The following is an 11,715-nucleotide window of genomic DNA, read 5'->3' on the forward strand; positions in this document are numbered from 1 at the left end:
AAGTATTCCAGAGCCAGGTTTGATATTTAGTTTTTGTCAAAGCATTTGATTACATTTGGGTTTACAAATGTCAAAGCATTTGATTATATTTGGGTTTTCACCAGGATTTCTTGCCAATGGTAGAACAGGATGTGACGAGACTTTTGCACAGACTGAATGGAAGATCCACATTGCAATTAGGAAGCACAATAGGAACATCCTCCTCCACATTGGGGTTAAGAGTTATGGCACCCCGGGGAGCTCCTCTGCTGCTCAAAAACAAACCTGCAGCCTGTGCTGCTTGCTCACACTGACCCTGGTAGGAGGTGTACATTAGTATTATCAGTCAGTCGCCATGTGTATGGCTCAGAGCCACTAATTACACACACACACGTCACTTTATCATGTGTGTTTCACATCACAAATGAGGAAGATCCTGACAAGGATGTCACAGAGCTTGAGGGACAACTATTTCTGGCATTAGGTCAGCGGTGTGTTCGGTTTTGATTACAGGTCAGCGGCATATTCAAAAGATTTTGGTATAAACAGATTGCTTGCAACATACATTGCACTTGTCTATTATCCTTATTATGTATACACACTGTTCATTATTATGTACTTTTGTAAAGAGGTTTAATCCATACCTGAATAATATACAATTGGTATACATGGCAAAAGTAGGGGAAAAACTGGAGGAAGCAAGGAAGTGTTGATGTTAGTCACTTCGCCTTGAAAAAGCAAATGAAGAGCTGTATTCCCATTCCTGAGGTTGGCAGGAGAAAACCAGCCTCATTTTCCCAGTTAATGGCACCCTTCGGTATCTGCAGAAAACAGGTGTCGTACTCTGTACTGCTGGTGTATTCATATGCAGGTACAGGTGGGTGGCCCCTGGCTGGCTGCAGCGTCCCTCAAGTATTGCAGGGGTCCCCATCTGTACCGGTGTGCTGGCTCCACCACATGGCACAGGGCCCTGGGCCGGATCTGGTCCATTCTTCCACTGGCCCTGCACCACGCCTGCACCACCACTGCTTGCCGAGTCTGTTGTTCCACCACAATGAGCAGGAGAATAACTAGACCTATAATCCCCAGCCACCGGTAATCGATGCCAAGTATGAATAGTAAGCAGGTTATTATTGCTCTGGATCCCAGTTGGATGAATATGCAGGTCTGTGGATTGACCAGAGCAGACAGACTGCTGTTCGGTTTTAAAGGTTTGGACAAAAAGATATGTCCTGCCGGAGTAAATAAATAGGATGTCATTGTACTAATGTGGACCAAAGAGTGCAATGATTCTTTGTCAAACAAAACTTTGAATTTGTGATGTAATCCCGTTATGCATGTCTTCCTCTCTTTTTAGATATTTGATTATTAAGGGACCAATAATTTTGTTAACAATGCATGATAGATAAGGTGCATATAGTGCCCCAGTACATCTAAAGGAACATGCACTGATCTTTACTCCAGCTGTCTGCAATGGGCCAAGTAACTACACTCATGGCACGTACCTTCAATAAGTCACTTACTTTAAGCTCCAGACTTCCTTTAGGTTCGGCACTACATGATGTTTATCAGGCTAATTTTTGCATGAGGTCTGATGTGGCTGTGCTGTTTTTGTCTACACACGGGCAAGCTTAGCGAGCCAACCCAAGCCAACGTGTCTCCTGTAGCGACGTCATTAAGTATGATCTCTTCTCCCTGAGGATGCTTAATATTTTAGCCAGATGTGCTCATCGGTGCCGCCCACTCTCTGTCACAGTATCATATACCTGCCATGAGAAGGATGGCTCAAATTGCAAAGGTTATTTTTGTTTATTTGCCCACTTACGTGACGTCACTACAGGGGGAAACAGGAAATAGTTGCGACTACCTGACAGTCGCGTTCCACTGAGTTGACCTGAGACTGGACCTAATCCAGGGAGCAATCATAGAGAAAAAAACAAGAAGAGGCCATTAAAAAAGGGAAATTTATTTACTCAGCCTGTTTCCTGTGGAGAGATTTCTTAAGGTTTACACTGAAAACAACACGTATGGAAATAAATTAAATACATTATAAATTAAATACATTACATACCTTTATATGAGACTGATAGCATATATATATATATATATGTGTGTGTGTGTGTGTGTGTGTGTGTGTGTGTAGTAAAACTATAAGTACCATTTTGTCTATTTAAAGAAATTGGAAATAGGGCCTCCTCTTTCAGTGTCACTGTCACTAAGAATGGTGCATTGTATTCTTAGCTCAGGCCAGATTGAGAATGATTCAAGTCTCACACAGGAAAAGAATGAAGCAGATGAGCTGAATGTTTGCCCTCATTTCCTGAGAGTGAGCATCACTCACATGTTCACAAGGAGCAAACTCCGGTGTGAGCATTTTCCTGAGCATGCCCAGTTTGTGTGTGTGCATTTGTGTGCGCGTGTGCATGTTACAGAATACATTTTTTTTCTATTAGTAATCACCATTACAAATTCCTTGAGTATGTAACAAGCTTGGGAAAATAAAGTGATTCTGATTCTGATTGTTCAGCAAAATTATTGCTGATTTTTTCTTTATTGCTGTAATATGTTGCTTAACAAATTACTTACTTATTTATTAATAATTTATTAAATCTAGAAAGTAATATTTCTATATAAATAAAAAATATATTCTACCTTTACTTCATTGTACTACAAATCACAAATGAAAATTAGTTTAAAAAAAAAGTTAATGGATGGAGAAAATATTTGCTGTTTTGAATGTCACTATGCCCTACCTCCAAGGCAGTGGACCAAGGTGACGACCAGAGCCCTGACTCTAGAGATTTTTGGGTTATAAAGCACAAGTGAGCCACGGGCCTGCGGCTGCCTGGCTCAGCGGCCCTGATCCCAAACACCATCCCCTTCCACCAAATTTGTACTATAGCCCGAGGCATGTGGATAACGAGCTCACTCAGTGGAATCAGCTTGCTTCCACTGGCATATGAGTAATGTTATCATTTCATTTACTTTAATCAGACTGACCAAACATGAACAAAGACATGTGAAATTAAGCCACGAGTGGAGCATTTCACGAATGATAATATCAAAGACGTGACCACAGCAGGCCTAGTGGCTTCTAGTCAGTAGAAAGAGAGATTAGGAGAATCTGTGCTGATCCCAATGTGTGTGGCCAGGCCAGAGGAGGGTCAAATAAGAGCCCTAAAAAACCACGGTGTGAGATATTAATCAGCAAGAGCCATGTTTCCTCCCTGCTAAAACGAACAGCAGGTTCCCTTTCCCTCGCCACGGGCTCTTTTAATGGGGGGACCAGCCGGGGCCCAAACATCCTGACGGAGAGAGGCTTTACTCTTATCAGGCAGGAAACACTGCTCCTCCGCCACGTCCTCTTTACAAGGAACGCGACTCAACCGTTCCCAAAAATCGCAGGAAGACCAAGCCAGACTCCAGGATTTGTCAAACACCCGCCACCACCCGCTCCTCTCCAACCCCCACCCCCACCCCCCCACCAGATTCCTTTTATCGAAAAAGAAGGAGAATTTGAAGGAAAAAAGAAAAGGAGAAAAAGAAAAACGATGAACGTGTAAAACAGTCAGCGGGGCCGAGGTGTATTTATTTATTTCACGGAGATTATGAAAGTCTGCATCAGCAAGATAGGAAGGGGGGAGTAAGGGGGAGATGTGGGCACTGGGGAGGGTAGGAGGGGAGTCTCAGCATTCTGCTTAAGACACACACACCAAATTAGACAGGGCGAACAAAAGGCCAGCGGAGACGGAGGCAGGGAGGCAGCAGCAGCCGAGCCTGTTCTACACTAATCCCCTGAACTCTGGAGGAGGGAAGCTGAGCAGGAGATGGGTGTTAGCCCAAGCAGCCTGGGAGCGTGGGGTGGGTGCCACCAGCTCGCTGCGCAGCGCATACGCCATCAAAGCTCCAAGCAAAGCTGAGGCTCAAATAAAGCACATTCTTGGACCCATTGTTACTAGAGCACTAATAACTGAAACAAATGTATGTCTAATTCGCCAGAAAAGCTTTAAAAAAGAGGAGTGAGTGAGAACATTTTATTTTGAATAAATGCTGGGGACTGCGATGACAGAGACAGACCTGCTTGTAAATTATTATAAAAGAGTTTTGCATGATTTATCAATTTACCATGGAGGATTTGAAGATATAAAAGGGCGAAAAGAGGCATAAAATGGAGCATAAGCCGAAGAGAAAAAAGACAGGCCTAGCCATGACTTCAAAAGCAAGAGGCTGTTTTATAAGTGTGTTTAAATGTTGCTTTTATTTACTGGTGCCTGTTTCAGTGGGCTTCTCAGAACATTCAGTTTAATATTTCACAAAATGATAAAGAGTGTCTACAAAGCATTTTTTTCAGGTTGGCCAAAACAACAGACATCACTCTGTGCGTGTTTGGACATACACAATACAGATCAAGGAAAAATGCCAACGCATGGTCCTTCATAGTAATCATTCATATAGTCTGATCAATATATATCAACTTTGTCTCTGAGCTATGGTTATTCATATGACATCAATATCTGTGAAGATATCAAAGTTGAAATTTGGTATTTTCATTTTAAATAAAATTAATGTCACAAACCTAAATCAGCATACAATAATATTCATCATTATTATTTTCTTGGTAACAACTAATGATTACAATATATATTCATATGGATGTGGATAGAAAAAGGAGACTGCAGAATTTTCTTCATGATACACAATGTCCTTATGGAAGATTTGCAGAAGAGTCCAGCCTCATTTAAATACAGTGTCTTGAGGTAAAACAACTGAGGTTCATGACAGACATGATTATTAGGACTGAAACAGCAATACAATATGGATTAATGCAAAAAAATAGATACATAAATAAGCTATAGAGCAAATATACAAGCATCTATGGCCATGTTTGAAAACATTTCAGCAGGACTAAAAGTTTGTCTAGTTGCTTTTTTATTCTCTTCCTCTCTTTTTGGAAACAAAGATGGGAATGAGCTTTATCTATGCATCCCTGAGGTGTCCATTAACTTCCTGTGTCCATTAACTTCCTGTGGCTTCGCTTACCTCCCCTACTTCACGTCTCCTTTGTTTACCTGCCTGTCACACCGCTGACACATTTACAGCCCACCGTCCCCGGCCACACACATTGTCATTTGCTTTGCTTTATTCTTTAAGAAATGCTGTAGTTGTTGTAGTAGGCAGCCGTTGCGTCAGCCAGTACAGAAATGAGACTGCTTTCCGTGGTGCTGCTAGGGCAGGTGGATGTTGCCGTTACCTGAATGTGTCCCGTCACGGTCATGCCGCCCTGTTCAGGGTGATAGGTGGTGGAATTCAGGTACTGATCAAACTCATCCCGGTCCACCTCGCCCAACAATTCAGCCTGACTCAACTGGTCCAAGCTCTCCAGGTGGCCCTGCTCAGGTGGGGGAGAAAGCTGGCCTAAGTGGCCCTGGAGACTGTGGTGCACCGGGACCTGAGAGAAGGAAGTGCTGTAGTAGGAGAGTGTAGGAGTGGGTATGAGGGCAGGCCCGCTGCCTTGGTGAGACATGGGCATGTGGCCGAGATGAGAGCTACCACAGTGGAGAGATGCCTGATGGGAGTATTCAGGATGGTATGGGGGAGGGCTGCTCATGTGAGCCGGGGTGGGACGTCGGTCCTCTGGGCAGGAGGAAGAGGATGAGCAGGAGCTGGTGGGGATGGAGCTGGAAGGTGAGTAGTAGGAGGCATGCTCGTGGTCCACTGCATCGAGGGGTGACATCTCAGGCGGCGTGGGCAAGCCGTAGGGATAGGTGTCGAAACTACTGCTGGAGCCGGACGGGTCCCTGAAGACTCTCACTCCAGGAAGAGCTGCACTCGGGGAGGAAAAGCCGCCGCTGCCAACTCTGCTCTCATCTTCTTTATCCATGGGGTGACAGCAGCCACGCGGGTCCGGCAGAGAGCCCTGGTCAGGGCCGAGGCCATTCAGCAGGAAGCCGGGGTCCACGCGCTTGCAGATACGCTTCAGCTGCTTCTTTCTGCGGGGACGGTACTTGTAGTTGGGGTAGTCCTGCATGTGTTGTACCCGCAGCCTCTCTGCTTCCTCCACATATGGTCTTTTCTGCGAGGGAGTCAGGGCCTTCCATGACTTACCTAATACAGAGAAAAACAAGTTGGACATTTAGAACTAGCCTATGCTATTTCTGCACTGTTTCCCACTTAAAGACCTACTGATGCAGTTACTGCTGCAGTAACAGGGGAATGGTGGCTATAACAAACATGTGTTATAGACTTCTACGTGGCATTATATTACACTGGTGTTCCAGCTGGAAAATATGTACCATCAATGGCTTATGAATTACATTGACATCCAGTGTTAATATACTATAAAAAAAATAATTATATTGCTATTAACACTGACCCAAATAAAACATGATTAAGATTTAAAAAAACTTTTATCCTGACCATCTGGTTGAAATAAAAACCCTATGTTTGTTCACTAATAAATACTAAAATATAAATATCTAATTATCCCACCTCTAAAATCAGTCTAAGGTGATGATTCTACACTTCATTGTATGACACTTTGTTTTGTCCTGTATTAAAAATATTTTGTATTTTTAATCATGTTCATTAACCAGTACTGCAAAATTTTATACTGTTATTTTCCAAGCACATTTACAACAATAACTATAATGATGTCAACAACAACAACAACAACAACAACAACAACAACAATAATAATAATAATGCTAACTAAATTAATAACAAATTCAACTAAATTCAAGACAAATGCAAAGCAAAAATATTTCAAAAAAGTTTAGAAAAATGGTGGCATGCTAGATTGAAGAGGCACAAGCAATTTGGGGACATTCATTTATATTTTAAAATAAAATTCTAATATTTTTTCAGTCTTTATCCGCTAACAATTTCAGTGTATTTTCCGATTATTTGTCTTATTTTCGTCGGACACAGAAAATGATACGTGCATATAAAGATGACTTGATTCCAGCTAACTGGACAGATAACCAACGGGACAGTACTTTGGATAAGTACCGTTTGTGGTGTTAAACATTATCCATTTGATTACTAAAGATCATCCTAAGCACCGTTTTCGCTTTCTGAATAAGCAGTATTGGTGCTATAGTTACGGGGGTTTAGTCTTTTAAACTGACAGAGTTTGACCGACATTTGTTTTTATTAAGATGGAAAGTTATCTTACGAGATCCGGGAAAATAACTTAATCTTTCTAGATGAGCAATTTATTGAAGTCTTAAAATTCCAGTCTGAACTAAATAAAGCTAAATAAAGCGTTTCAAAAACAGGCTTACGGGAAACACAGGCGTTCCGGGGATTATTACAGGAATTATATAAAGACAATTTTTTTTTTAATTATCCGGTATTAAAATATTAATATCGTAGAACAACTAAATAAAAATGTATACCATCAGGGGAATTCATTAACTCTAGTTCAAAAACGGTGTTTAAAAACACCTTTGGGACTGATTTACCCCTTCACAAACTTTTGCCGAAGGATATGGAAACAGACAACTTTAATAGGCCAATAGTAATTAGGCCTACAATAATTAGCCTATATACATAAATAAGTAAGTAAATAAGAAAGAAAGAAAGAAAGAAAGAAAGAAAGAAAGAAAGAAAGAAAGAAAGAAAGAAAGAAAGAAAGAAAGAAAAATGAGGAAGAAGAAGATAATCATCATTAACAAGAAGCACACTTTTTTTTTTTAATCTTACCCAACATTTTGCTTAGCTCCGCATTGTGGAGGTCTGGATTTTGAACCGCAAGCCTCTTGCGCTCATCTTTGGCCCAGACCATGAAAGCGTTCATAGGTCTCCTTATGCGCGGCTCCGATGTCTTGTCTGCAGGAGTTCTGTGGGAGGTGTGTCCGTCGGATACATCCCCATCTCCCGCAGAGCATTCAAAGCTCTCCGGCCATGAGGAATAAGCGCTAATCAGTGCAGCCATGTGCGCGCTTCACTCTCGGTCTGCGGTTTTCAAACTTTGGATGTGGGTCCCAAACTCTCCAGCTGCGAAACTTTCTATCACTGGCGTTCAGGTGCAATGTCGTCTACAGGTTCTTTTTATCCGCCTACAGGCTCTTTTCTTTAAAAAGCCAACAGCCCAGCTAAGAACTATAAGAACTGTGTCTGTGCTACTCTGGCCGTAAGGACTAACCTGTGATAATGATGAGCTACAATGTATGTCGGTTTGGGTGAGAACGGTGTATTCTGTTCGACTCCTCCTCGAAAGCAATGATTCAGTCTTTCCTTGCGTATGGGGAAGCGCTTTATATTTGAGGAGTAGGTTCCAGCAGAGGCCCCGGAGGACTCTCGGCTCCTCCTTGATTGCAACTTGAGACCTGCGACAAAAAGAAGAGGAAAATATATCAACATCATTTACTACAAAATCACGTCATTAGTTTTTGGTTGTTTTTTCGGGACGCATGTCGGCCTAATGACAGATGTCATTGTTTCAGGGGTATTGTCCTATTTGCTACATTAATTTGTTATTTAAACAAACGCTTGTTAATTAAACAATTATTAATATTAACAATTAATTCTGATATAGTAGGTTGCGTTCTATTTCATTTGACTTCTCAAAGCATTCTTAGAACAGGCATTTTTAGGAGTTTCTTTAAGGCGAAAGGTTAACATTAAATCTGGTACTTGCTCGCATTAATTATATTTTGCTATCCAAAATAGTTCGAGACACTATTGCTTACACAGCTTGGCCTTTTTTTACTGACCTTTTGTATGAAGTCTTTGGCGTATTATGAGCGAGGAGATTTTGAAATTTGGCTTTAATGGGAGAGCCTGTTTTTGTTTGTTTTGTTTTGGGGGTTTTTTCGCTCAGCGAAGTTATCAAACCTGTTCTTGATTAATTCTGTACAGGGTTGGCCCAGTTTGACGCGAATCTCTCCCCATCCTTTGCGCAAGGTTCAACAGTCTTGTGACGTCACTTGTTCGCTCCGTTTTCAACGTTTTATTCATTACACTGTCATGGATGTTGACTGTTCTTTTACTTCGTTGAAGTGTGAAATGGAACTAAAACATCACACAATTTATTAATTGTTCTCAGACAATCTATATTTTCACAATATTTAAAGTCTTCCAAGCATCCACATCTCATCATTCTGGTTATGGACAGATTAGATAATGAAAAATCATACTATGAATATCTAAACCTGACAAATCCAAACCTAGTTAACACTCTAACATTAGGCGTTGGAATTAAGCAGACCTCCATGTGAAGGCAGTTTCCCCACAGTCAGCAATGGAGTCCCTATCAGACAGAGGGTTCCTGTTGACAGAACATTCCACCAGCGGCCTCCCCATGGAAGCTGTAGGAGAGACAGGAAGAGCAGGGAGAGAACTATTGCACAGTATGAGGGAGCGCGAGCAGAGCACTCTCACACCAACTCAACGTGGCAATGGTTTTGAGCAGTGAAGTATTAGGAACGTGATCCCCGAATGTATATAATGGGCAACCTCTAGGTAGTGTATCTGGATGCTTGAGGGGTAGGCCCTTAGAATGTGGGAACAGTCCCCCACAGGAACAGGAAGATAGTTTAAATTTGCCACAGTATATGGTCTTTCATTTCCTGTTCTCTCTGGACTGCAGAGCACGGTCACTGTGTGTGTTTGGGTGCTAAAAGATGCAACCTTGCATGTGACCAATTCTTCTGTTTCCCCCTTTGCTTTCAAATTTGCATTTCCTTTCAAATTTGACTAGAGCTGATCACAAACAGGTCTGCTTCTTTGGGCCTTTCAGGAAGTGCATTGATGTATGGACTGTTATGCATTTCAAGTTCAGTCTATCTGACATGTAAGGTCAGGCATGTGGCAGGTATGGTGATCACTTGCAGGTTGGGATCATTACTTACAGAGGCAAAATCACCAAGTGATTCTGCCTTTCCTGTTATAAGGTAAATGGTCACATGGCCATGATGCAGCTAAACATGGAATCACCTGTTGTAAGGTTATCAAAGAATGAGCAAAAAAATAAATAAAAAATGCAAGATGCAGTTATTTCTCTTGGCTAGTTCCAACCTGTGCAGTTTGGGGATTTCTCTACAAAAACCACTCATCAGTTAATTGAGGTTTAGCAAGCACGTTCCGGCAGGGAAATTGCCAAGCTGTGCTTTCTCTCTCTCTCATATTATATATATATTATTTATTTATATATATATATATATATATATATATATATATATATATATATATATATATATATATATATATATATATATAAATAATCTCTCATCACTCTGCTCTGCTCTTCAAAAACCAGTGTTGAGCACCTCTGATCTAAACATGTACTATATCAGTAATGGAATCTTACCTTATATGAAGAGGTCACCTTTCTTTACCCTTAGGCAACCAAATTCAAGCTATTGTTTTGTTATATATTTACATGTTCTGTCCTAGACATAGTGGTGGGAAGTAATACCATTATTCCTCTCTCAGAATCAGCAGAACACAGTTCAGATATTTACTGTCTGAAGTAAACATCATTGTCAGAGACACTGGCAACAAATTGACTAAGGCAGTGCTATGCACCATTACTTTCAGTAGTGTTTGCTTTTCCGCAACTTCTTTTACAAAAACACTAAACTTTACTACACTTCTTCAAAAACTCAAACTAAACACAATTATCTTGTTTGCAATTCTGCCATATAGTCTTGCCACTGTAGTCTTCAATAACTTTATCTAGGATGGGAGGTTTTCATTTTTAATAAGGGTCTAAAAGACGGATGTGAATAAATAACTAGTACAGCTAAAGGCTAGTTTCCCTGAATTCAATTTAAGCCTATAAAATAGGACATCCTCCCCTACAGCGTATAACTGGAAAACTAATATTGACCATTTGATAGTCATCAGGCTTCCACACAGACTCTGTCATTGTTAGAGGCCACCATACACTAAATAAAACTCCAGGTATAATTAGTAGAAAAGACTTTCGAGGCATTAAATATTCTTTGTCATCTAAGCTACACAATCTCAATGCCAACTTTCCAAGCCACACAGCACAGTCCACCAAGGCAAACATGCATTCATCAAGTGAAAGAAATCATGTTTGTTTAGCTTTGCAGATGAGGTTCATTTAACAGCTTTGCTTAAAATTAAACTCCACACAATATTTACAAATTAGCCATAAAAAAAGTCTGTGATGGGTTTGTCAAAGGGCACATCTGAAATGGTAAAGTTCAAAGTATTTTCTAAATATAAACCGCAACATTAAATGTAAATAGAATTAGCATTTTAACACAACCTTATTTATCATGCCCATGGACACAATACAGACTTTCTAAGAACCTTTACCAGTATGTGAATTCAAGAGCAATAGAAATAACAAAATGTAGCAGTTAAACGTCAACAAAAACCCTTAGAGCTGCATTTAATATCACATTTATTGTTCTTCAAAACTGAGTCTGTTGTGCTTTGAAGGTCATCTCATGAGGAAAAAAAAAAAAAGTCCACATTCAAAAACTGTCAGATTTACAATCTCAGCGGAGCAAGAGCAGGATCATCTGCATTGCACAACTGATGTGTGCAAAACATTATTCGTTTTTAAGAATAGTAGACAGTTTTTATGGGCCGCGCTATAGTCTGCCCAATAACACAGGAAGAGAAAAATTGCAATGTGGGACTATTTGAAAAACAAAGATAAAATATTAAACTGCCCTGGTATACGTTAATTTTGAAATTATTGCATCACTAAAATATTTACTATTAAATTGCCACAAACTCTGTAACTCTTGTGCT

General features: G+C 40.6%; 2 protein-coding genes across 2 annotated transcripts in view; both read right to left on the reverse strand.

Annotated features, from left to right (window-relative positions):
* Nucleotides 1-4,218: 4,218 nt before the first annotated feature.
* Nucleotides 4,219-8,221, reverse strand: sox7 (SRY-box transcription factor 7). Its single transcript, XM_027032623.3, has 2 exons — nt 7,684-8,221; nt 4,219-6,084 (listed from the first exon to the last, which is right to left on the reverse strand). The coding sequence occupies exons 1-2, from the start codon at nt 7,913-7,915 to the stop codon at nt 5,126-5,128; spliced, it is 1,191 nt and encodes a 396-aa protein (XP_026888424.1). The 5' UTR covers nt 7,916-8,221; the 3' UTR covers nt 4,219-5,125.
* A 3,121-nt stretch (nt 8,222-11,342) lies between these two features.
* pinx1 (PIN2 (TERF1) interacting telomerase inhibitor 1) overlaps nt 11,343-11,715 on the reverse strand; it is a 19,336-nt gene continuing 18,963 nt past the window's right edge. The window contains exon 7 of the mRNA XM_035524677.2: nt 11,343-11,715. This exon is cut by the window's right edge and continues 987 nt beyond it. The gene's annotated coding sequence lies outside the window, so the exon portion shown is untranslated.

The sequence above is a fragment of the Electrophorus electricus genome, chromosome 7 (assembly GCF_041902795.1).
Source record: "Electrophorus electricus isolate QZ-2024a chromosome 7, ASM4190279v1, whole genome shotgun sequence".
In the NCBI taxonomy this organism is placed as follows: domain Eukaryota; kingdom Metazoa; phylum Chordata; class Actinopteri; order Gymnotiformes; family Gymnotidae; genus Electrophorus; species Electrophorus electricus.

Coding starts and splice junctions, on each gene's coding strand:
- sox7 (XM_027032623.3), bottom strand. CDS start 7,915: ATGGCTGCACTGATTAGCGCTTATTCCTCATGGCCGGAGAGCTTTGAA. Junction 6,085..7,683: donor GGAGCTAAGCAAAATGTTGG/GTAAGATTAAAA, acceptor TCTCTGTATTAG/GTAAGTCATGGAAGGCCCTG.